The 27,802-nt window shown below is 35.7% G+C and overlaps 1 protein-coding gene across 1 annotated transcript; it reads right to left on the reverse strand.

Moving 5' to 3' along the window:
• Positions 1–5,114: 5,114 nt before the first annotated feature.
• EFHB (EF-hand domain family member B) lies at positions 5,115–24,835 on the reverse strand. The gene is made up of 13 exons (XM_026078146.1): positions 24,694–24,835; positions 23,058–23,120; positions 22,015–22,158; positions 19,981–20,161; positions 19,293–19,403; positions 17,026–17,152; positions 16,586–16,669; positions 14,219–14,280; positions 11,225–11,379; positions 9,265–9,472; positions 8,658–8,870; positions 7,894–8,075; positions 5,115–5,309 (listed from the first exon to the last, which is right to left on the reverse strand). The coding sequence occupies exons 1-13, from the start codon at positions 24,742–24,744 to the stop codon at positions 5,145–5,147; spliced, it is 1,746 nt and encodes a 581-aa protein (XP_025933931.1). The 5' UTR covers positions 24,745–24,835; the 3' UTR covers positions 5,115–5,144.
• Positions 24,836–27,802: the final 2,967 nt, after the last annotated feature.

Raw genomic sequence — 27,802 nt, forward strand, 5'->3', positions numbered from 1 at the left:
TGTTATACATTCAGCCTTGTTGCTCACTAGGCAAAAACATTTTAGTAAAGTATTACTATGAGGTTGCACATGTCTCCTTTTACAATCTGTTGAAGGCTGCTGGCAAAACCAAATCGCTCAAAGGTTAATTGGTATCATTTGAAAACCCTTCCACTCTCATTTCAGTCCTTTGTTCTATCTCAGATCCAATCAGATGCAAAACACCCAACATTGTCTATAATCTGCAGAAAATTTCAAGGCTTATAGAAAAGCTATTTCTAGAAGTGAGTGCCCTTCAGCAACTCCGATGGCCTGGTTTTGACTCTGACTGTGTGGTGAAATCTTACCTAGTAAGTAGCACAAGCCCACATTTATTTTAAGACACAGAATGTGCAATCCCTGTTATTAGAGGAAGAAATACATAATTTGTAAAAGACACACAAAATCTCTCAGTGATACTCATGCCCTCCTCTTTTTTCAGATCAGGTCTCATTTTTGCCACCTTCATTTACATCTAGGCACTGAAACGAGAAGTGAGAATTTACCACCTAATCTCCTAGAATATAATTTTAGCACACAATTGCATATACTTTCAGCCTGAGGAGTACATCTTTTCCATGCTTATGACAGGCTATTTGGAAGTTGCAGGAATGTGGACTCAGGATTTACTGGACTCAGGATCTGATATTCTCCATATACTCCAGTCTGCTCAGACAGGCCATACATTTGTCAAAAATCAACAACTTCAGCAAACAGAAACATAGCGAAGACTCTATTTTAACTACCTTTCCACTTGCAAATTAATCCTGATCAAAGCAGCCAAAATCCTTCCTACAGGTTTGCATAAGCTATGTTGGCATTTTCAAAATTAATATAGTTTCAAAGAGTAATAAAAATATATAGATCCCACCTCAAGTAATCAACCATGCTGTATTTAAGTTGTTCTTTGGCATGCCTAAACTCATACCCATCTGTTAGAAAAGCATTCTGGCCATTCAACAAGGTGATACCTAGGTAGGCAGGTGGTACCCAATGACAGACTGTCAAATGTAAATAACCACTTTCCAACAAATACCTCCTAATGGCAAACACCAACTAATTAGCCATTGGAACAACTAATAAGCCATTCCAAAAACATCCTACCTATTCATATCTGTTGGCAAGACAAAGGCTTAAATCATATTTCTGGATACCGTACCTGAACAACTCATTTTCTGTTTAGACATCCACCTAAAGTGTATTTCTCATCATAAAGGGTCATTAGCCTTTTATTTAGAACTCAAATAGTCATTTATAGTTGTTTAAAAAAACAACAACAAAAAAAAACAGCCATTCACTACTGAGAACAAGAATCAGGGCTAGGAAATTCACTTGAGCCACGTAAACCACTGAAAACTTGCAATTCTCAGTAATTTTAACTTACCGGGGAAAAAAACTTTTATCTTTTTAAGACATAATGATGTTATGTAGTAATAATATCAAGGCAAGTTTTACACTTATTTATATTACATACATTTCTGTAGAACATATTGGGCTGGATCTTCCCATCAGATATGTCTAAAACGTGTCATTGCACAGAGGAATTTTTCCATTAGAGAACTATAAAAAAATCAGATACAACAGCTGCTTTACACAGCACAAGTCACTGCCAAATCAGCCACATCATCTGTAAGCTTATCTATGCTAATATTCACATTCTAGATATTAAGAGCCAGAGGTATAAAATTAATAATAACAGATAATTTTGCAATTGAGGTTTCTTGTTTTCTTCAGCAGTTTGGGGTGTTTTTCTTTCTTTTTTTTTTTATTAACAGATAAATATTTTCAAGAATTGAAAGTCAGAATCCCTGGCATGGCTTTTCTGGCAAGAAAATGATGGCCTCAACCTCTGTAGAAAAGAAAACATTCCACCTCTGTCACTGGAAACCAACACATCTGCTCTAGAACTTAACAGGAGTTCAATTAACTTGACAGAACCAAATTAAAAGCACCTAAGTTATTAAATATGCTTTTCTTTGAAATAATCTCAGTAGTGAAACAAATCAAATGAGTGGAGAGATAGCAAGAACGCACGAACATCTGAGTGTGCTGTATCTTAACAGCCAGTATTCACTTTTAAGAAAGTTCTGTGAGAAAAATATGGCTTTTGTATCCCCATGGAATTATGTCAGGGATGAACTTGGCCCAACAGATTCAGCACTCACTGTTTTTTCACCAAAATATTTATCTTTTTCAGGATTTGGTATTTAGTAGTTTTGCCTATGAAGTACAAGTCTACCTATTTATAATCTGTATGATTTTGTAACGTAACTGTTAACAGCGTAAATCCACTCAATACATGAATTTGTTTATAGAACATATGACATCTGAGTCACAGTGGAGGTTGTTTTGCTAACCTTTTCTGGAAAACTTTGTCTTAGATATGACACGCAGGCTAGTGAAAGGTAACATGCTGTGCTGGTTGAATCAATTCTATACTTAGATAAAAGACAATCACGCTGCAATACAAAGGAAAGGAAACTTTTTTAATTTCCTATCAGTTGGGAATATATTAAGAGAGTCACAAAAATCATAGAACACAACTTCCAGCTCTAAACCCTATAAATATATCATTGAATGCATGCATGCTGGGAAATCAAACAAAAATGAAATATAAAAATTGACACAAGGACTCTCCGTGCCTAAGGCCATTAACAAAAGGAAACAAACAAACAAAAAAAGAATTGGGAAACTCCACAGAATTCATTGGCTGTGTGTCACAGTGATTAGATCTTTTAGGGGCCTCATAAGTATATTATGATGCAAAACAAGCACCAACAGGTAGAATTTACAAGTCTGTTCAGTGCTTAACCTCTTAAAGCTTCAGGAGACATGACAAGGTTAGGTGAACAGCACTTCCAGTTCATTTCAAACCTAACTTCAAAAAAAAAAAAAAAAAAAAAAAAAAGCTTTAGTTTGTGGTTAGAAACATATTGGCAAAAAATAAAAAATAAATAAGGATTTATCATTCTTTTTTATTCCAGACTTATTTAGCAGACTGCCAAAGAAGAATGTTAATTCCATTTCGCTGATAAAAGAAAAGGCTCTACTGGAAGCAAAGGAATGGAAGTGGGCATCTCTACTGTAGAATGAAAAATAGAGTACACAGAATTTTCAGCTGCTGCACAAACACAAGTATCTTTATGAATACACACATCTGATTTTTTTTTCCATTTTGCCCTGCATTAAGAATTGAAGTGAGCTTAAGTCTTTCATATAAAAATTTCTACTGAATGAAAAAAATAATATTTCTTATAAGACTAAATCTGTCTGACACTTTTGGAAGTGACCAAGAATGAAGGTAAAGGATTCTTCCCTCCCACCTTACATGAGCAGAATAAGAGCTTTAGAGTATTTCACTGAGGTAGTGAAATCCTGACATACAAAACTCAATTGAAATTAATAGTACATTCATCATTCTGTCATGATTTCACTTGGGATGGTCACAGTCTGCTTCCTGCATGCTTCTCAGTGAATGCACAGAGTTCCAGAGGATGCAAGACAACYGTGCAGAACAATTTTCATTCACAGAAGGAAACAAGTTGCCTTCAAAAAGCAACATTTACAACACTGGCTCCTAGCAGATAACTGGAAAGTAAATTCTTTCTACTTGATGTACTCAGCTACTATTAATGCTACACTAATAATAAAGATGAGTCACTGAATCCTTTGTTCCCAAACTTTCAGAATTCCCTGCCTCAGCACTTAATGCTGTACAAAAGAGTCCAGCTTGCGGATCTCGCATAACAAGCCAGTAAACTCCAAGCTCCTAGAAAATCAGCAGAACAAAAGAGGAATCTTAAAAATCACGAGTGCCAAGTGAGAAAAGCATTACAATAAAATTTTAAACCATCATTACAAATGCCTTCCTAATATTGAAAATATATACCATCTTTGCTTACACTGTAGAACTCAGTAAAATTTTTGACTGCAGACATTGTCTAATCCTTTAAATCTTACTAAGGTATTGGAAGCATCAGTGGGTGAGGAAGTGATATCCTTCCTGCAATTCTGTAAGTTAAAATTATATTGGGCAAGGATTTTTCTTTCAAATTCATTTGAAAAATCTAAAAGTAATCATTCTCACTGCCCATACCAGTTTCCATTTCTTTTATGCCAAGAAGTGAAGAATGAACATACTAATTCATAGCTTTATATTTTAGCACTATTTGCTTTCCAATATTTATTATTATTTTACTTCATCTGTGCATTGAGATTTCCATAACAATGTTCAAATCTTCTTTGTCTATGAATATCATTCCTCCAAAAAATTGTATTGGTCACTGGTGAACAGTCAGCTCTCTGAAAGCCCTCCAAAACTTTTCTGACTTTATCTAGCCTATGATTTTATCAAATGTGACACGTGCCTCTAAATATTCATTCTTTTTTCTCTCAATTGTGAATGTTGAGTAACACTACCTAATAGCCATAAGGTGCCATACAGCATTTGAACCCTCTGCCATAAAACTGGGCATTTATTTTTGCACTTTTTAATGGATTGATTCTTATAGAGTCTATTTCACAACACCACTTTAGATCCCACACCCATGACTACATAGTTTCCCTAGTATCTTATTGTAAAGCACCTTGTTACAGACCTTTAAAAATTCAAATAACTTATCATAACCAGATCTCCATTAGCTACCATTTGTTGGTGAGGAATTCGGGAACATTAAGAACAAAGCTAGGCACCACTCTATAATAATAATAATAATAATCTTTAAGACATCTTGCATAACCAACATTTATTTTAAGTACTTTCAGAAACGTCCTCCTGGTTATAAGAGAAAAAATTAAATTCCAAAATGTAAAAAGTGTCCATGTTTGAAATATAATGATTTAGACTTAGAAATACTGTAAAACAATAAATAATATGAAAATAAATAGTTTAATTCCATTTACTAACATACTGTATCCTCTTTTATTCCTACGGGCATCAGTTCCTACTAACTTCAGTGATGGTAGAAACAGATTCATATATATTTGTAGTCAACCCACTATTGAGAAAGACAATAAACAGTGAATTCCAATTTTGTAAATACATCTTATTTAAAATATTTATTGCATTCAGCATCAGAATTATAACTGATGTTAGTGTAAAGAAGTGCAATGCCCCAAGACTACCATTAGCTACTGTTTTTTGTGTGTGATGCATGTATCTCATCCAATACATTCCTGATGCTTTCTACACAAACCTCTCCTCTCTGATGTTTCTTACAGGCTTGCTTCCATATTTCTTCAAAGCTTTCATCCGAAATGTTCACACCAATGTTGCGGAGAATTTGCTCAATCTACAAGATAATACAACACAAACAATTCTGATGTTTTCTTTAAACTTTTTCAGAGTCTGGCTTTTATGTGTATTAGAAATCTCTATTTGCTAAAGAATATTTTTCACTTTTAAATATAAACTCTAGACCAAATCATGACATCCTTAACCACAGAAGTTCCCTTTGAAGTACATCTGAATCTTGTCTGAATGCCAGTTGTGATGACAAAACTGTTGTTACTTAATAAAGCAATGTTGAAGCAACTTTAACATTGAAAAATCAAACATGGAAAATTCAGAAAAAAGTAAACATTTTTGAAAAGCTCTAAGCCAAGTCCTGTTTATCCATTATATTTTTATTGTTTGCAGTTATCAATATAAATCAGAAAATATCATTGTATTTCACAGTGAAAATATTATAGAGTAGATTCTCAATTGGTATACACAAATGTGTGAAGTGACTAAAATGAGACAGTTTACACTAACTTTGGGTCTTGCTAGACAGTAAGAAAGTTTTACACCAGTGTAATGAAGCAGAATCCCCCCCCGCTATATTTTCTTGTATGAATGATTCCCACTGCATTCTTGGTTCCACTGAGTTGTTGACTTGTTAGAAGGTTTTAGAAGAATATTGACATTTGACATTTGCTATTTGTGCACTTGTTAGTATTAGCAAATGTTTGGCTTTTTCAGTTCTATCTTTTGTTTGCATGTGTGTTATTTCTATGCTCTGAAGATTTTTTTTTGCATGCTTTTTCATGCTTTGGCAAAGTAACATCTTTACCACAATTAAATCAACCTTGTTTCATCCTCCTATAAACTTGTCTTGTGTATGAATAAAGGCCTGATCCTCAGCATAGCAAATTTGCAGCTTCATAAATGACAGTTTATGCCAGCTATTTCTCAGTTAAATGACTTCTATTCTCTTCAATGGACTGGGATGAATTCCAGTGAACAGAGACACTAAAACAACCTTGCAGCTTCAGTTCAGGATGCACTGGAGTACATGCTTAAATCCCACTAGGTTCAGTAACACTTAAGTATATACCATTTCCTCTGGGAAGTTGCCTTCTTGAATTGGAAGCTCAGTGAGAACAATTTCAGCAGTGCTATAACTCATAGTCTTATTATGAGTGGTAATACTTTGAACTATTTTGTTCTTTTGTAACATGGAGCACCACATCATGAAACTGAATTTTAGCCAGACTTCTCATTCATTTCTACAGACCTATTCGAAAACTGACAATATGATATGACTCTAGGTTTTCAAATAATAATTTAGTTAGTTATTACCTGTTTGAAAATATTAATGCTCCATATCAAAATAAATCAAAGACCACTGCTAAAACACTGAAACAATGTATTGCATGAGTATAGGGTGATTTAACGCACTCTGAGGTGGTTCTGTACAGAACTCTAAATACCCTGTAGAGTTTAAAATGGAGTATGACATTTCAGGCCATGTTATAACTTTAGAGAAGAGTTCTATCTAACACTTGACAGGTATAACGGCCTTCTCAACAAAGCATGAATTCTATTTACTGTTAGCTACATTTTGCATGCATGGATTTCCTGCTTCAGAGCTAGGTTATAAAATGGTAAATGCTCATGTACATGATATTCTGAGACATTCTGACAAGCTATGTTTCATGGATATGTATAGAACAAGAAACCACCTCTTTTAACATGCCCAGACACTAATTAGCAACATTTCTTTTTGTGAAATATATGCTCAAGTTAAAGGCCCACCTTTAAATGTGACTGAATATTTAATATAATGAAATGACTAGTACAGAAAGAGAGGCAGTTCAGGCTTCTTTTTYCATTTTAGATTGAGATTTCATGTTTTGTTAGTTTTGTCTCATAAATCACATTTCAGGTAATAAAATGATTTCTTGATTTTATATTGCTTCATTAGAAAATGCATACAAATAAAGCAGCAAACCAGGAAAAGATAGTGAAGAAAGAACAGAAGTTGTTTAACCATTTATGTGGGAGGCACTCTGGTCTGTGAAATAACAGTGTAGGAGTGACCCCCAGAGATATCAGATGGAAGGTTAGAGTCACCAAGTAAGCCTCTGCAGTCTTATGTCATATCTTTTTCTTCAGAAATACAACCAGGTCTACTTGGAAGGGGGCACAGCATTGGTTTGTGACTCCATATATCCTCTACTATATTCCAAGTCCTCTGAGGATCTAAGCCTATGGCCCCAATTCAGCATTTCAAAAGGAGTAGTTAAGCAGTTCGCTGAATTGAGACCTACACTTGTAGACTTTATTGTAAATAACCTTCCATTTGTACATGTATGTTCTGTCAAGTAACCTCTACTCTTTTCATGTAGTGCTGTATTGCCATTAGCAAAGCCTGGGAGTTTTGTTAAATCAGATCTCAAAGAAGTGAGTAACTGTCATCTTTATGAATAATTTGGAACGTGAAGAGTGTATATTTTTGAGATGGCTGAATGGATGTAAAGATAGATGGCAATGTTTCAAGAATGAATTTTACAACCTGTTTATTTGACAACATGACCTTCCAATCCCATATGGCTATAGGGATTACCTTGGAAGAATATTCTGAAGAAATGCACTMTAGAAATGTACTATACCTCTGCCTTTGGTCTTGTTCTGAAAAAGTCTCTTTCATACACTCCTTTTTGACTGAAGACAGAAGGACACAATAATGCATAAGCATTGCCTTCATCACCATAATTAGCTCTGTCACTAATGTGGCAAATTCGAGGACCAGGAATATCTGAACGAATGGTTGGAACACCACACACTGGATAATCTGTGGAGATCAGTCAACAGAAAACATAGAGAAAGCCTTTATATAAAGACACTGCTACAGAAACAGGAGCAGTATGACTGTATGACTCCCAGCCAGAGAGTGTAAAACATGTTTATTTAATAAGAGCTAACTTGATATTTTACCTCAAATACATCCAATATGAATTTCTATCATTTTCTTCCTCCTTTCTTTTTTCGTATTTTTAGATTTCCTAGCTTCAGCTACACCATGAAGCATGAAAACAGTAAACCTTGCAGTAATGTTGCAGTACTCATCCAGTACTTCCAGCTAAAAATATTTCTGGATGATTCCAAAGAGATCTTATTCTCCTAAAATGACTACCTTAATTTCTCAAAGACATCTAGGTTAACTTTCAAATTCTGAATGATTAACCATGCTGAACTTCCAAGCTATGCCAACTTCCAAGGCACAATCCTAAACAAGTTTAGATTATTAGATAAATTTAATAAACTTACTATTGTGTTGTACTATTTTAGTACCTGTATTAATATTTTTCAAACTTGTTTCTGATTTTGTCTTAAATAATGCTCAGAAGTGAGAAATATAGCCCATTGTACTTACAGGTTGTTGGTAGACCACCTGCTACCGCATTATACTGAGAGGAAGTTGTCTGATAATCTGAAAACACATGATCTGTTGGTCTTGTAAGTGGTTTTGGTGTCTTTTCTAAGCTTCCTGGTTCTTTTAACACAAGATCTTCCTGCTTCAACAGTGGTTCATCATTTGTCTTTTTGTCTTCGCATAGAGCAGGTGCAGAAGTATCTGGTTTTATCCCTATGAGATGTGAAAGTTATCAAACAGCCATGATTTATTATCAGCACACTACAAACAAAGAGGTAAAAAATGTTTGCTTAAATGCTTGCAAAACTATAAAATGGGTAACATAATTAATCTGCATATTTTATAACGAGTCTAGGAGATTTTTACTTTCTTCTGATTTATGTGACACTCTCAAAATGCAGCACAGAATGCACAGACAGGGGTCTGAAATATGTTTGTATCTAATAGGGTCTACTATATCCTAGTGTACTGTTGGCATGCAAGGATTAAATGTACTCTCTAAACCTTATTCTTCTAAAGGAGCACCTAGTCTGCTCAGCAGGGTCCTTTCAGTAGCCACGGTAGGAACAAGATCATCTCCACAATTTCCCAGTACTCAATCACCTACCTTTTGTAATTATTTTTTCTTCAAACTCTTTAACAGCCATTTTGTCTTTCCAGTTCAGGAAGTTTGCAAATTCCAAATAGTTAATCAGACCATCTTTATCCAAATCACAACAGTCAAATAAGGCATCCAGGAGCTCATCATCTATATTCAGATTAAGCTGAAAACAGGACTTCTGTAGGTCATCTTTGTCTATCATCCCATCACCATTCTATTACAAATAAAATAGTTGGTAAAACAACCACTGTAAAAATATAGAAGCGCTCAGTGAAAAGGAAACACAGACACACATTTTATATATACATACAAACACATGTACAAGTCAGCCACACCATTTCAGAAAAGTAGCACTGCTGAGTACAGAGAAAACCTTGAGTAATTTAGATATTCAAAATCTGAGTACTAAAGTATCAATGAATAATTTTCATCTTAAATAATACAGCAACTTGAGATTCAAAGAAAGTTGGTGTGACAGTGTATTGTGACAAGATAACAACCTAATCATAAACGTTGAGGCGAAGCCAAGATTTCTTTTGGAAGTAAGGTGTCAGTCATTCTATATACTTTATAATTAAGGTTATATATGAAATGTCAATTATAATTCCTTTTTTCCCCCTCTCTGAAAAAAAAAATCTAAAATTTTTGAGGCTTGACTCCTCAGTCAAGAAGTACAGTTTAGAAGAAAATACGAACATAATCTCTTCAACCATTTTTCTATTAAGAAAAAAATAACAATAAATTTTGAGAGGCAAAAAACACTAAGATTATCCTGCTCACTCATGACTCTTGCTTGCCATTATCTTGGAAATTGATAGAAGAGTCTGAAATCTGCATCATGCTAGGGTTTTTTTTGGTTTTTTGTTTTTTTTTTTTAGGAAGACCAATCTCCTAGCCAGTTTTGAAACTAAATATTTAAAAAACAAACAGGATTTGTAAATTACTTGTAATCATCTTCCACAGTTAACTACTGTGATTTTTCTGTAGTTTTTAACAAAAATCTTGCCTTATGGTATTCTTACAAATTTGTATTGGCCCAGAAAGGAAACAGTTTTCTACTGTATAGATAATTGCAGTTCTTCTGCATCCTAATATACTCAGTAAAATACACATCATACTTTCTTTCAAAGTACTACCTTAACATCAGGGTGCAAAGAAAATCACAGATTTGTAAAATACCTTTGACCCTATAATGTTTGTGTCACTCTACAAATGCTACTCAGTTCTACAAGTTTAGTCTTTCTGTCTGCACAAAGAGGGACTAAGTCACCCATCTCTCCAAATACTACTGTGAAAGGCTGTTGCAGTAGCTAACCATTTTGTTAAGTAGCAATTTGAGAAACTGGTTTTTAGAAGGCTGGTAGCCTTAAAAGGACCAAGTTATCACTGTAGCAAATGATCTGGCCTGTACAGTAGTTCTGCTAGACACTAAGGTATGTGCCTGTAGTTTTGTGTCAAGTATATAATCTGTGCAGCAGTCATAACTGGTTCTAAAAAGTTTTTGGTTGGTTTTCAGATATTTTTGTGCGGAAGTAGGGGTGACACCTTTGCTTGGGAGTTTGACAGAGAGCAGAAGTGTAGTTGATGATAATAAGCATTTTCTGCCAGCTCCTCTACTCTAAAATTTTCATATTCTCAGAGGTATATGAAAAAATCAGAAGACATAAAAGCAAAAATATTCAGAAAGAACACTTACATAAAAAGAAAAAATGAAGTGCAAGGTCAATCTCTATGTTATAGCACAGCTTTAACACAGCTTTACATTAACATTGTGACCAACCAGAATACATGACTGTATACTAATCTCATAGTATAACTATGAAATTGCCATATATTTTCCATGTATATTTACCTCATTATGATTGTGTTTCTTCATGCCCCTATCTGCGTAGCAGAAGAAGGCAAATGTCACACATTCCTTTACATCTATATTCTTTCAAAGCATTAACCTTATCAAAGCACTAACCTTATTATAATGCCTGAATGCTTCTAGTAACGTGTCAAAATTGTGGTAGCTAGCTTTCTTCAAATTTTGCCGAACTGCAGTAAGGACAGCTCTCTCTCTGTCTTTACCACGGAGGAATTCACTAGGAACCCTACAGTGAAGAAGATCACCAACTCCTATAAAAATAAAATAAACACTTCTTCAATTACTTTCACATATATAGAAAATGCACATTTTCAAAAACGGCTTCCAGTCTTGAGGGGAAGGAGAACCTCAGCTTAGAGACACTGATTTTCAGCACTGCTGAACATGTGATAGGGCCATCTGATTGAAAGAGCAAATGGTCCACATGATGATTTTTCTATTCACATGCAGGTCATACTAAAAATTTGGAAACATCTTAATATAGCTTCACAAATCCATCCACTACTTTCAAAAACTGAGAGCAGTCAGAATTACTTGATGTCCAGATAACTGAGAACAAAAGAACCTATATTATTGATCTACCACTTCTAGCCTGCCATGTTTCAGAATACTTTTAAGAACCAATTGAAAAGTCAATAAAATATTTCAGAAAAGCCTCATCCAGAGCAAGGCCCTAACTCTCTTCAATTCTGTGAAGGCTGAAAGAGGTGAGGAAGCTGCAAAAGAAAAGTTGGAAGCTAGCTAAGATACTTCATGAAGGTGGCTACACCAAACAACAGATTTTCAATGCAGACGAAACAGCCTTCTATTGGAAGAAGATGCCACCTAGGACTTTCATAGCCAGAGAGGAGAAGTCAATGCCTGGCTTCAAAGCTTCGAAGGACAGGCTGACTCTCTTGTTAGGGGCTAATGCAGCTGGTGACTTGAAGCTGAAGCCAAGGCTCATTTACCACTCTGAAAATCCTAGGGCCCTTAAGAATTATGCTCAGTCTACTCTCCCTGTGCTCTATAAATGGAACAACAAAGCCTGGATGACAGCACATCCGTTTACAACATGGTTTACTGAATATTTTCAGCCCACTGTTGAGACCTACTGCTCAGAAAAAAGGATTCCTTTCAAAATATTACTGCTCATTGACAATGCACCTGGTCACCCAAGAGCTCTGATGGAGATGTACAATGAGATTAATATTGTTTTCATGCCTGCTAACACAACATCTATTCTGCCGCCCATGGATCAAGGAGTCATTTTGGCTTTCAAGTCTTATTCTTTAACAAATACATTTCATAAGGCTACAGTGATTCCTCTGATGGATCTGGGCAAAGTAAATTGAAAACCTTGTGGAAAGGATTCACCATTCTAGATGCCATTTGTGATTCATGGGAGGAGGTCAAAGTATCAACATTAGCAGGAGTTTGGAAGAAGTTGATTCCAGCCCTCATGGACGACTTGGAGGGCTTCAAGACTTCAGTGGAGGAAGTAACTGCAGATGTGGTGGAAATAGCAAGAGAACTAGAATTAGAAGTGGTGCCTGAAGATGTGACTGAATTGCTGCAATCTCATGATCAAACTTTGACGGGTGAGGAGCTGCTTCTTATGGATGAGCAAAGAAAGTGGTTTCTTGAGATGGAATCTACTCCCAGTGAAAATGCTGTGAACATTGTTGAAATGACAACAAAGGATTTAGAATATTACATAAAGCAGCAGCAGGGTTCGAGAGGATTTACTCCAGTTTTGAAAGAAGTTCTGTTGTGGGTAAAATGCTATCAAACAGCATCACATGCTACAGAGAAATCCTTTGTGAAAGGAAGAGTCAGTCGATGCGGCAAACTTCATTGCTGTCTTATTTTAAGAAATTGCCACAGCCACCCCAGCCTTCAGCAACCAATCACCCTGATCAGTCAGCAGCCATCAGCATCGAGGCAAGAGCCTCCATCAGCAAAAAGATTACGACTTGCTGAAGGCTCAGATGATGGCTAGCATTTTTTTAGCAATGAAGTATTTTTTAATTAAGGTATGTACATTGTTTTTCTAGACATAATGCTATTGCGCACTTAATAGACTACAGTATAGTGTAAACATAACTTTTATATGCACCGGGAAACCAAAAAATTCGTGTGACTCACTTTATTGCGTTGGTCTGGAACCAAACCCGCAATATCTCCAAGGTATGCCTGTATATTCCTTTTAGAAACTACCAGAGAGCTGTTGAAAATCAAAGTACATTTTTCAACTTGTTTTCCTATATTTTAACCAGTTATAACATTTGCCTCTCCACAATTTTACAATATAATAATTTTTTACTAGAACTATGTAATTACCTTATTTTTTTCTGAATGTTTGGTTACCTGTTGCTTGGACCTTGTGACAGACTGCTTCTGCATTTAAAAATGTCAGCTATCCCATCTTCTCTTTACTTTTGACTACTTATTATCTTAGCTTTATTAACAAAAAAGAACCAGTTCAGAGAAAAACTGGACACAAACACACAGAAATCCGTTACATTCACAGAAATGCCCGTAAGTTTCTTTCTTAATCATGCCATACTCATCCAAAGGACTCTTCAGATTCTCTAGACTTGAGTTTTTCATATTCAAAAAAATTTTTCATATTTGCTTTCAAATTGTTAGCAGTTTCCTTTTGCAAGAACTTCTTAATTTTCTTACATATTGCTTGTTATCATTTATACTCTTTTTACTGAAGCACAAGAAAAATCAATGTGTGAAAAACATAACTGATTTAAATAGCCACTTTAATATTGTCATTTAGATGTCAATATGAGTTTCCTGCCTTCTTCTCCGTTTCCCATTTTGTTTATATTCAGACATGGAGGCCTTAAAAAAAAAAAAGTTCTGAATATCCAAAAACTGAAGTTTCTTTATTTTCACATTCAGTTTTTTTCATTAGCAACTTCCTTACTTCTGGAATTACACCTCCAAAACTGTAATGTTATTCCACTAAATTTGTGTACCTTGCCTCTTTGAAGGTAAGCATGTAAGAAAAATATATATTCTGTACTACTGATCCTAATTACTTCAGAATAGTTTCATCAACAAGATAAGGTTTTATCCTGCCACTACAAGACTTACCATATTCATCTGGATGAAGTAACATTCCAAATGTATGGCCTGGGGGAACATTCATGTTTCTGCTATACTGTCAAGGAACAGATTTTTTTGTTAAATACTTTATTAGTAGACAAAATAAACATTATCCTATTATTTTAAAAATACATATGATCTTCTACTGTACCATTAGGAAAGATACAGACAGGAGTTCATCTGAATGCACGGATTTCATCTGGAATTGGTTCATCAGTTGTTTGCTTCAATCAAAGGTGCCCTTATAGAAAAACACCCTTTTATGAACCTATTTAAAAGATTTGCTGTTAATAATATAATACAGCTAAATGTAAACATAGCTTTTTGAACATTTAGAGTTATTGAAAGGAAAAATGCTACTGCTTAAATAAATTGTTTTTCTATGAAAAACAACAGAAATGAGCGAGAGAAGTCCTTATAACATACTTGTGAAACAGCAGAATGTCTARGTCAAATCAGATCTCCAACCGAAATGTCTTAAAATAACCTACTTTTGGCTAAAATGGAAAATGTAATCAAATTTCTTCTTTTTCACATGCAATACTGTGCCTATTAAAACAGCAACCAAGACAATACCAATCTGCAAAACTTTGCCTTGTTTATTAACCAGAAAATTAAAATGCTAATGGTGACATTAAGAACTGTTTCTTTAGGACTTTTTAGATAAATAATTTCTTCATTTATGTCTTAATTCGAAAAAGATGCAATATAAAGATGCAATATTTGTTTTAACTGCCTCTTTAAAACTTTGCTATGTGAATCAGAAACCTCCATCAAAATTAAGAGCATCAGTACTTGTTCTTCCAAAAGAAGATAAAACCAAGGAGATGAGAACACAGTAACCTAAAGACTACCATGTGTATTCTCCCCTTATGATCATTTTCATATTACAGGTGGAATGTGGATAGTGTAAAATTCACAAAATAAAATGAAATTACCTTGTATCTATACTGTAATAATAGTGCTAGGTTTGAGTTTGCAACCCAGATTCCCTGACTGATCACACTGCCTCATGCTGCTCACACTGTAACTCTAGTTCAAAATAAGCTAGCCCATAGGCAAGAGAGGGGAGAAGATGGCTCACATCTGAGTTCTCTCCCTACAGGTACTATGAGCATAATTCTCCAGAGTCACTTAAGCGTGTGATCTTGAGGTTAAACTTAAACTTTGCTACCAAAGGCAATAATGTTGTTTATGAGTCTCTGGACACAACTTTGCAGAAATCTCATGCATCTGCATAGGCTAGACAGTCTTTGTATACATTCAGGAAGCTCAGCTTCGTAGCACAGCTGGATCCTGACCACACAGTACTTTAGGACTGCTGTAGCTCTTCATAAGCACTGTTTTGCAACCTTAAAAAGCTGTTCTTGACCACCTGAGGGTGAAGTATTGTCATGATGAATCAAGAATCAGCAGTTGATAATTGATATTAATGCATGCTGCTAGATAATAACACAATTTTCATTATATGTCCTTTTCCATGGAACTATTCAAGTGAGAATATAGGCAATGTAAGAAAAGATCACCGAAATTAGTGTCAGAGTAGGTAAAATGGTCAAGTCACTAAATCAATAGCCTAAACATTTCAGTTATTTCAAACCTTCCTAACTGCAAAAGACAGAAACAAACCTAAAAAAAAAAAAAAAAAAGCACTACAGAGTTTTCTGCAATAATTCCTCTCTAAGCTATATAACTAGTACTTTGTTTAGCAAAGCACATAATCATGTGTTTAGGTTATGCACTTTACATGGCTTACTGAATTGAGGCTTCAGTTTCTAAGATTTCTTAAAAATGGCAGTGATTTACTAAAGGACATCATCCAAATCTTTTCAAAATGAAAGATTTAAGTCTTCTTACTTTGTAAACGTTCTATAAAATGATTATTTTCAATAATTTATGCTGTGATAAAGAATTCATCTTTCTCTCCTATCTTCTGCCTGTACAAGCACCACTTAATCTGGAAAACTGTAGAATTAAGAGGAAGATTGTAATCTTTCTCCTCCCATAGATTTTGATTTCCCCAGTACGTAGATTGTGAATCCATGATGCAGACCTTCACTGTCCATGATTTCAGCTGCATTAGGTTTGCTTACATTGGTGCAAATCTGATCAGTGCAAATCTGACCTTTTCAACAGCAAGACAGCTTCACAACATAGCCACAATACAGACCTCATTGGTAACTTCCATACAAACTGACTCAGTGCAAGCAGAAAGTCCCTTTCTGTTAAGCAGTGCTGCAAAGTGGAAGCTTTGAGCACTCAGTTATATTGTTTACCCCAGACAGAACAGGGTATTTGAGGCTTGACAAATGGCCTGAGTGAATTTGTTCTTGGAAGGTATCTTTGCTTACTTACAGATCAAGGACTTTTCCAAGCTGAGGTTGAAACTTTTCCTTGAAATCATCACTTCGTTTGGATACRATTTTTGCTGCCTTCTTTCTACAAAGTTGGTAAATAACTCTCAGACATAATCGTTCAACATTATTGTACGTTAGAAGAAAGCAGCAACTTCTTTGCAAGACAAACAAAAATTCAGTAATCAAAAAATCTTACCACTTCGAAATCAAAGATGTCTTGAAGCAATGCTAAAGTAATGCTAAGTATTGTGCTACCATACTATGGTAGAACTGATTTGGATAAATTATTTTGAAAATTACTACTTGTATTTTCAATTCAATTCAATATAGCTAACAAATTAAAGACAGGATTACAAGATGTAGAATTATGGTTAAATATGAAGCCCCTTCTTGAAAACTCACACCACTAATTAACAAGTTATTATTGTAACTTATGACTTTAGATCTAAGAGCCAATTTAAGGATCTGGATACATTTCGTCCATCTTCAAAGCGAGGGGTTTCTTTTCCAAAAACACAAGACCTATCGAAATTTGGTGAGTCATGTTTTCTATTTATTGCTTCCCCTGTGGAAAAATAAGTATTTCAGCCTATGTAAAAAACCTCAACAAGAAAAATATACTAAAATAAGTTATCTTCATTCTTAAGAAGAAATAATGAAGAAATAAAAGCAAATCAATAATTAACAACACTTTTCAATTAAATAAGATATCTAATTGTGTATTCTGTGCTTATCAAGTTAAAATTAATGTCCTTGTCAAAAGTGAAGGCAAAAACTGCTTGAGGTGTAAAGTTGTCCCCTGTGCCTTCTTTTATGTCTGAGTAAAAGCTAAAAACAAGCCCAATGGAATTAATGCAAAAAATATCAGGTAGTCTAAGTGAGGGTCATGCAAACAAATCACTTTATTATGTCTGTATTCTAGCAAAAACATATACATTCAATGTATTGCTTGTTAAAAATAGATATTAAAAAGAAAAAAAAAWTTTTGACATGCTGCATTTTCAGATATAATCTTGCCATGATGGATGCAATGGAAATTTTGTCAGTGACTTCACTGTAAACAAGATACTGCCCTACTTGTTTATGAATCTGTTAATCCCGTCTCACCTGTAAAATGAAGTTTCACGTGCAAGGGCATCACCTAAGTACTCTATGCAAGTGAGCTGCAAGCATATGTTTTTTGTCAACAAGAAAAAACATTATTCTGTTTTTTTGCTGCTCTTTCAATCTGCTTTTGAGAAGAAGAGCAATTAGAACTTTCAAGAAAACATTACTCACTGCTTTCTAACAAAGGCTTCCTCTGCTGCACATAGAACTTTTATATTATTATTCAAAACTGGGGCATACAGTTGACAATTTATTTTTTAAAACACTGTTTGTGTTCTCACTGCTCAGCTTATCTGTTTTTGTTTTTGGCCTCTCCACGATCTTGTGGACAGGAATTGTGAAGGAGACAGAAATAGAGTGTGAACAATTTCACTAAAATGCCTCCTGTGTTAAATGGGGGGACAAATTAAATTATAAGCTTGCACAATTTTTATCAATACTGAGACATTCTGCTCTTGCAGAATTTGGCACAGAGAGAACATGGTACTATGGTTTCACTTCTCCATAACTGCAACCATATGAAACTTACATTATTCGACTGAAAAACATGTATGGCAGTTTCTCTACACGTTTGTCCAACACCTTCAAAATTGTTGATATTACTACAATGGGCAATTTTATTATTATTATACTGATTTTATAGACTAGTAATTTAAGTCTCACAGTGTGAGTAAAAGCAACGGAACTGGGGAAAAACAGAACTGGTTGTAACAGTAACGTGTGCTGCATTTCAGGGTACTATTTGTCACTTTGTTCCTGTCTACACCTATGAGATAAAGAGTAACCAGCCCTGAGCAGACTACACATGTAAGTACAGCCCAGAGAGTCTGAAGAAGTGGAGGTAAAACGCTTGGGCTGGAAGTGGAGAGACCATAAGAGTGGGACAAGCAGGATTCTGAGTTCCAGAGAGCCAGCTAGCAGCCTGAAATTCCTTGTTGTAACCAGGCCTTGATGATGAGCTCCCCATCAGAAAGTCTAGATGCCCTGAAATTTTGTTTGGATCCTGATAAGGAGAAACCAGAGGTAAAAGTACTGGAACTGGGAGAGGGGAACTAACGGTTTGTGGTTCTAAGTTTGCAACTGTTCTCAGTGAGACAGACAACAATGTCAAACTCACTAAACAACCAGACGATCAAGGACTTTCTAGTTCTCTGGAAATACTCTGCTTTTCAACCAGCATCCAACAGAAATCAGCCTCCCAACAACCTTCATTAAGCTCTTGTAGTGCCTAATATGCCCACTATGAAATGACCTACAGTTCTAGAAACAGGTCGTGTTCCCTCAGTTGCACATAAGAATTTTTTTCCACATCAACCATTGATTCTGTGATTCTGTGATGAAGTTGGAAGGAACCTTGAGAGATCATCTCATCCAACCCCCCTGCTCAAGCAGGGTCACCCAGAGTACAGTGCCCAGGACCCTATCCAGGTGGCTTTTGAATATAACTTTTAAATTATTTTTTGAGATACAAATTATTACTTTTTATTACTGTATTAATAGAACTTACTTTACAATACGTTTTGAAGACACAAAGAARTACAATTACCTTTATTCATATTAGGTCTTTTATGTGGCTGTTTATCAGCTCTTGAACTTACCCACATAATAATCATTGTGTGACATGATGTACAGATCATGTCCTTCTCTGGCTTCTCTATCCACTTCCTCAAAAGTTTTTGGTGGATTTATAAGTTCTCCACCTGACACATCTGAAAAGTAAAGAACAAATATATGGTAATTTTTTTTCAAAACAGTATTTTATTAGAGAAGATGCTAATACTGTGGAAGTATATTTATTACCAAATTTCTAGTCAAGCAGAAGGAATCTTACAGCACAGTGACATGTGACTAAGGCAAGAATCATATAAACTGAGACAAACATAACCGTCACAGGGAGCTAAATGGTTAACATGTGATTTGCACTAATCTGTAAAGGAAAGGTTCACTGGTCAAGGTAGTATCTTTTACTAGACCTACTGGAATAGTCAGGAAAAGGAAGGTAAGATGTCAGCTACCTAAACAGTTCTTCAGGTAAATCTATGAAGACAGATCCAGAGTGCAGCAAAAAGCTGTACTGGTGACAAAATGCTCTCAGTTGCCTGTTTATTCATCATACTGAAAACATTAGTGCATTTTTATTACCAATTCATGCTGTCAGTAACTGCTAGAAGAAGAATAAATTTCTATTAAATTGGAATTGTTGGAAGCATAGAGTATACACTAAGCATTAAACCACAGATTATCTTATATTTAGGAGCAATGTGTTTTAATACTAAATTTTCCTACCTTGGATGACTGTTCTTCCAAATGTGGTATTAGTTATATCAAAGCCTGTGGGTAACATAGGAGTTTGATCATGTGATCTGCCCAAGGCTGCCTGACGATTACTGAAGTAGATTGCTTCTTTTTTGTCATGTATTCTTTGTTGAAAATTAGTTTTAGGAAGCGGATTTATCAGCAAGGCTGTCTAAAGATGTCACAAACAACACCAGAGGCAGAAAATACTGCAAATTTTATTCATTTACACATCAGTATGGATACTCCCTCACACATGCACACAAGAACAAAGGTGAGACAGTAAGTGTTCTAATGAGATCTTAGATGATTAGACTGACATAATGTTATTCATCAAGTTGCAAAACAAAACTGTATTGTGAGATAATGCCACTAATAATCAATGGTATGATAAGTCTCCAGCTAAATTAAATACATATTGCGAGACAGAACCTTTCAATATGTGTTTTTTTCCACTCATTAATTTATAAAATTTGAGACAGTAGTCCTTCTGTTCTTAGTGTGTATTAGAAACTATAGTCAAATTATAATATAATCAAAACTAAAGTGTGAACATGACTATAGTTATAATGTCTTTGGAATGAAGTCTCCTGGTCTTTATTATTAAAAACATCTGCTGTCCAGTGGTTAGACAATATATTTTTTAACATTATGTCCAATTACACTAATGCAGAATTTAAGATAATATTTTAAGACATACACTAGTATTGCATCCTAAAAAGACATACCAAGAGAAAGGACTCTTGCAGGAGTGCTCAAAATTTAGAACTAGGTTGGGACAAAATGTTTTCTTGGTGTATTCACTGGGCTTGGGTTAATAGAAATTATTTGTAAAGTTAGATCAACTTCGGGGTAAAAAAAAAAAAAGACCTCAAAAAATAAAACAAGAAGTTTCAAAAATGTTAAAACAGGTTATTTTGATCTTCCAAAATCATGCTTTTTCAGGCTACCCATCAAAGTAATAGGAACCCTAGGGAGGATTTATTATTAGTCTCCTGTTGAATGTTATATAAAGAAACATTGAAAAAAAGTTGTAGCAAATACAATCGCTCTATAATCTGTGCTTAGGGAACTCACATTCCAATTCTTCCTCCAATTAATATTTAGTTAATAATACAAAGTAAAACAGTCCTCAACAGATAGTACAGGTTAAATGAATCAAACCATTCAGCAGAAAACTTCTGAGGAGGTACAAAGAACCCGTGGGGTTTTTTTGTTTGTTTGTTTGTTTTTAACATTTTGGATAGGCCTAATAAATGTCCTACTCAACATCCTCAAATATCAGGTCTTACGTGTTTCAAACTGAAGACCAAACCTGTAAAGTCTGGAGTCCTGAACACCTCTTGGTCTCAATTTTTTCATTTGTAAAATTGCAAATTACTTATTTACAAGCCCAGCTAATGAAATGCATCATATATTTTACTCACATCATTTATTTTTTTAATCACAATTATTATTCAAATCGCTAAATCACACTAATGAGCTCTTCAGCTACTTGATTACATCTCACAAAAAACATTTTTGAAGTAAAGAATACATACAAAGTAGTCTGACATGTTCAAAATATCACTATTTCACTAATAAAATCATTTTCAACCCAAAAGCAAGAAAGAAACATAATAATGCTACTGCATTACAATCATGTTCTTAGATGATCGCTCTCTTGCTAGRTTGCTAAATAGGTTTTATCTCTGTATTCAGTTAAGGAGGAAGCAGCAAAAGTTGTGTGGGTAGAAGAGAGTTCATTGGCCTAAATATCAAATGAAATGAATAATTCGGTCAGCATTGCAAAAGTTATTTGATAAAAGTCACTGAACTTCAAGTGTTTTCCTATTTCAATCATGCTAATTAAATCCCACGAACTGGCCCCAGAATTCAGATAAGCCACAATAGCAGTGAAATGTTGCAGCAAAAGTCACTCAGTTATGTACCTTTATTCCTGACCATGAAGAAATCAGTTGCATTTATTAAGAACATTCTTAAGTGGTCCATTATTAAACAAAAGTAAGAGATTCGCATTCTTACAGCGAGCGAAGAACGTGAACCAAAGCCATGTGTCAAGTGGGCTGCAATATCAGGATCATCTGCTCTGCCATAGAATACCCTTTCAACACCAGGAGCTGGATTTATTGTATTTCGAAATTTTCTCACAATAATTGGAGTAATCGGCTATAAGGCAAAGAAAAATAAATTTACTTCACGTGTTCACAAAGTATTAATGAAAATAAAACATACTTCAGCTATTTCAGTGTGATTTCATAGACATATGAATAAAACAGATGTTTTAGGGCAGCAACAGGTGCCTAAGTTACTGCAGATCCTGATGTTTTGAACACACAAAACTAAATTTTATCAAACCAGCAACAGAAGTGGTGAGAGAGTTGCTAAGTTTCAGCTTTCTAGTCCCATCTTTAAGACGGATAACAGTTTCTTCATATAAAGTAGTCTTCATGAAAAGTAGACATTACATTTACCCTTAAAACACTTAACCTAATTCACAGCAATTCCACTATCAGTTTTATAATTTCATAAGTTATTTTAACCAAGGTATTTTTTTTTCCTGTAATTATCCAATTAAAGGCAGAGCTGCTATTTAAATGATGTTTGTGTGCTCACTACCCTCTGACTCTGCAGGGACCTTGGGGCCAGTGGGAGGCGCAGTTCTGACAGYGCATCCTTGATGAAGAATGCCCTCCATCAGAAGGAAAAATAATTCCTAATAACAATCTCAAAAGGAGAGAAAACAATTATCTTTAGTCCTATCCAAGCAGGCATGGTAAATTTTGTAATACAGGCAGAGTGAAAAAGAACCACAGAAATGTTTTACAACCATACCAGCTATTTTATTTGATCCCATGTGACAAAAACTATTAACATTTAAAAAAAGTAACATTAGTAATTTGTAAAGTGAAGGATTGGGAAAAAAATGACTTAAATTTCACTTTTTTTATATAATGATAGTGCAACCTAAGAGAAGTAACGGTCAGATTATTCTCAAGTAGGGCCTGCCTAAAAGTAAAAACACTATTGCAAAAAACTTCAAACGAGCACCTGAAAAACAAACTCACCCTGGGTAAAACTTCAGTGAGGCAACCTGCAGCTGTATCGCCAGTCGGAATCAGCTTTCCAGCCTAAACAACACAATCAAAAAACGAGGCACAGCCCAACCCGTCACCAGTAGCAGAACTTGCCACATGGGGTTCTGACACCTGCAGGAAACGCTGCCCAGTTGTCCCCACTTCGATAAAAAGGGGCAATCCTCTTAATTTGGGGAAAGGGGCAGGACTGTATTGAGCAGAGCCGGCCTGCCCCATAAATTGCCCCCTCCTCCAGCCTCCTCCCTAAACCCACGGCGAGGCCGCGGCCCCAGAAGGGCGCAGGCGGGCGCGGACACGCAGGGCCGTCCCAGTGCGAGCACTCACAGCCGAGAGCTGGGGAAAGCTGTCGGTGAACTTCCCCTCGTAGACGGGCCGCCGTTGCCCCGCCATGGCGGCGCGGCGCGGGGCCTCAGCGAGCCGTTTGCCTCGGTCGCTTGGTAACGGGCGCGGGCGGCGGCGCCGCGCCCCCTGGCGGCAGCGGCGGGAGAGCTCCGCGCGGCGGCGCGTGCTCCCCGCCGCCCCCACCATTTCCCGCGCCGCGCCGCGCCGCGCCGCGCCCCCGTCCTGCCCCGCCGCCTCCCTCCCACCTCACCTCCGTGCCCTCGGCAGTCTCTATAACAGTCCAAGGAGCCTCCTGGGCTCTCCTTCAACTGCCCAGTGGATTTTCCATCTTTCCCCCCACTAGAACATCTTTTCTGACTGTCCTGATGAAGTTTTACATGGTTTGAGACACCCACAGGCACCTCCAATAAAACCGTAAGTTCATTAATAGGAAATATCTCAGCTGGCACTTCTACCGCAGCACCTTACCCTCAATGCCCCGCTCAGCTTCTCCAAATCACCCTTTGTGCCCTTACCCCACCGACACTCCACAGCATCCTAAACCCACTGGCCCTTTTGCAGGAGCAGCCTAGTCCCATTTTCAGTAGCATCTCCCAGTCCTGAAGCCTTGAGAAAAATGTTAATACAAATATTAAATATGTTCATCTTGGACAAAACAAAAAAATGCATATATATAGGCTATCTTGTAACGATGATGATCTAAAGACATGTCCATATGCAGAAATAGTATCTTTCTTAGACTGGTTATTATAAGTCTGAGAAAATACACAAGCTTTCAGACATCATAGGTTGAGTCTTCTTTAGACTGGAAGAGGGCCTCATACGGTCAAAAGTTTGACCACATTTTAAGCCTTTATTAATTGGTGTAATAAAAAATGTTCACAAATTTTGTCTCATGTATAAATATACAGATATAAAGCAAACTGTTATACTTAGAATGTTTCTCTAGAGAAAAGCGTGACTCTCATCTGTACAACTGCAAAAAGGTTAGAGAAGCCTGTAAGCACCATTTACATTAGGACATGTGAGCACTTTTACTATTTACTATTATTCTTCCTATTATTATTTACTACTACTCTTAAATGAGCTAACACATCATATATCTAAACTGTATTTACCCCCAGTTGTTAAAGCCTTGCAGAAACAAATATGTAAAATTATTTCAGGAAGCAGCTTAGGTAAGACAGAACTAGTTTCATTGCTATTTAAAAATCTTCTGCTTTTGGAAAGACTGTATTACTTTCAGTTCTGACATTTAGTAAACTCTCCCCTTCTTCCAAACAAAATATCTAAATTTAATCACATCCTGTTCCATCTTCTATAGTCCTGTGATGGCAAAGCCAATTGTAGGTAAGCATACAGACCTTACTGATAATTATTAACAAACATTACCAGCTGTTGCCATTTTACTCTCAGCTCTAGCATTTGTTTGATAAGGATTTAAAATGAAGGAAGCTAAATTAAAATTGAATTCTCAGGAACCTTTCTGTCAAATGGAAGATTAGAGGCTGGGCAGTGATTGCTCTCTGATGACCAGACCACAGGCCATTTAAGGATGCCTATCTGTGGAAGACATTAACCACACATGCTAGTTTTAGGATAAGCTAGCTTCTAGCATGCATGAAACGCAGTTTAATACTCTCCACAGTAGCACATATGTTACCTTCAGCTCTTATTTAGCTATAGGCATTGCCGGTGTCCTTTTTCAAAAATATTTTCTGTTATAGACATGAATAATGTAGAACATACATGGCCACTAGGAAACCACAGAAGCCTTTGTAAATTGATGTTTTAAGTTTAGAGTGCTCCTGCCAAATAAAGCAATAATTGTTGGTAATTCATTAAAGAAAATGACTTGTAATGTCTTGGCTTGTGATCTGTTCTTCTGTCAAATACAATTTCTATCTAATAAAGACTCAGTTGTGGTTTGAACAAAACTGCAGGTGTTAGAAATCATGGAAGAATTTGATCTGATTGAAAGAACTACCTGTGTAAGGATGAAGCTGTCAGAAAAATAGAGAACTATTTATACAGAGGAAGAGCAAAGTGTAATGTCATAAATATGGCATGGTGACAGTGTAGCATACAATAAAGTCGAAAACAGGACTTGAACTTTTATTCTTGTTTGTTGTATTTCTAGCTAACTACGTGCTTAAGGTACTACCATTTTGTACATTAAGTTCTAATACTTTATTTCTGAATTATTTTATTTTTACAGTGTTTTTCTTTTTCACCAGTAGATGGCCACACTTGCTAGTTGAAAGACTCCACTCAGCCTCGATGTTAGAGTGGGATGCGATTAAGACAGAAAAAACAGAACTTGGTAATGTAAAAGAATACTTATTACAGAAGCAAGGAGAGCAGAAGTCCTCAACCTCTTCTGACTTGTCCCTCTGCATTGTTCAGTGGAGATGAGGATCCCTATATATGATATTGAAGCCTACTGACAATATATGTGCTTCTATTAGTTACCTTTCACTCATATCTCAGAAGCGGGTCCTTAATGCCCTAAGACTGAAAACCTGCTTTAAAAAAAGCTCTCATTTGCTAGCCTCTTTGTGGAAAAGGGAGATATCTCCCTGGCTGCTTTCCATAAGATACACATCCAGGTGCTAGAGAAAGCAGGAAAACATTATTTGCAGGCACTGTTTCTCTTATAAAATTACTGCACCAGGGTGGGTACTGTAGAAAACTGGCACAACTGCTAGTAAAAAGGTAGAGAATATATCTCTTTCATTGCCTATATAAAAAAACCTTTATATTAAGCTGAAATAACTTCATCCATATTTTCACTCTCCATGAATCTCGAAGTAATGTAAATGAAACTGAAATAGTAATGGATAAATCTGCAGAGACCTTGCCTTCATATAAACTGCATTAAGGGCAGGTAAGATTCATGAGAGGGAATCAGGCTAAGTGCATTTTCATCATATTGTGTGCAGATACACAATATGAGAAAGAGTTGTAAAAGCTTCAGTTTCTTCCCCTTTTTTTCCTAGGTATTTTCTTAAATCCACCATGCAGATACAAAATCTGAACTCAAAGTTTCATGCAGATGAATGGAAAAGCTGCCTCTTCTCCCTGTAATTTTGCTTATTTCAGGAATCAGTGTTGTATTAGTTCTTTAATAGATGAAAAGTTAGTTGGGGTGTAGGAAGAATACCTGTAGGGTATGAAGGATCTGTAAATTTTAAAGAAAGGATTATCAAGTTTTATATTCACCAGTCTTTGATATCAGACCATAAGTTATAGGTGAGTGATGCTATTTTGTGGTCATCAATGCAGATGCACTAAGAGATGAGGATTTATGCAGTAATTAAACCAAACAGTTACTGAATGCACTACAGAAGGACTTAAATAAGAACTACCAGACGTTTAACTAAAGGAAGAACATTGTTAATAGGATTCCTGGATGTATTTATTTTTAACTCTTGGCTTTTGCTTCATCCAGGCAAGGAAAAAAAAATAGGTTTTTTTAATAATTCTATAAATTAGTGGCTATTGTCACATGATTGTAAGATACAAAACTAAATAAAATAAAATCTAGTTTATTTTGATCCTCAATAATGCTTTATTTCTCCAATATATAAAGATCAGAAAAATTACTCAAAACAGTTTTATTTAGATAAGCTAATAAAATAACAAAACTTAAACTCCATTTTAGAACAAAGATCAAGCCCTTCTGGAATCAAATTGACTTCAGTACACATTTGTCATTTCCTATGTTAAAAAAATGGAACTCCAGAGAACTGCTTTGTGAAAAGGTAAACAAAAAAAAAAAAAAAACTTTTTACAGCAGTACCTTTTAGCTAAACAGTATTTGTCATGTGAAGGTTACCACTATCTGCTGCAGCCCCATTCCCATAGTATAGTGCCTTTTTCTGTTTTTCACAGGCAAAAACTGAGGAATGGAAACTGCCTAAAATCTTGCATTTCACTTTCTTTATGAAGCACAAAAATTCCGTGTTCTGCAACACAGTTCTCATTCTGACTGTTATGATGGTTGTAGACAGCAGCCAAAACACGCAGTGAGTTTGTAAATTCCTTAAGGTCTCTGAAGGCCAGAGAATTTGACATAAAATGCCGCAAGTGTTGTGAAACTCTTGAAAGACATTAGGCCTGCTGATACACTTTGCTGTTGTCATTGCTTGGTTACTTTCATTTTTTTTATTCAACTTACTTATTTTCAAAAGAAAATTGTTGTTTTCTGTGTGCTACACACATTTTATATAATAAAACCAAAGGATATGCAAAGAAAACATACATAAATAGAGATAGTAGAAAGACAGAAAGGATGAATTTAGAACAGATGGACATATGAAAGAAATTGGGGAGGTGAAACCAAACAGGATAAAGAGATTCTGCACATCCTC

The sequence above is a fragment of the Apteryx rowi genome, unplaced genomic scaffold, assembly GCF_003343035.1.
Source record: "Apteryx rowi isolate R43461 unplaced genomic scaffold, aptRow1 scaffold_470, whole genome shotgun sequence".
NCBI classification, from domain to species: domain Eukaryota; kingdom Metazoa; phylum Chordata; class Aves; order Apterygiformes; family Apterygidae; genus Apteryx; species Apteryx rowi.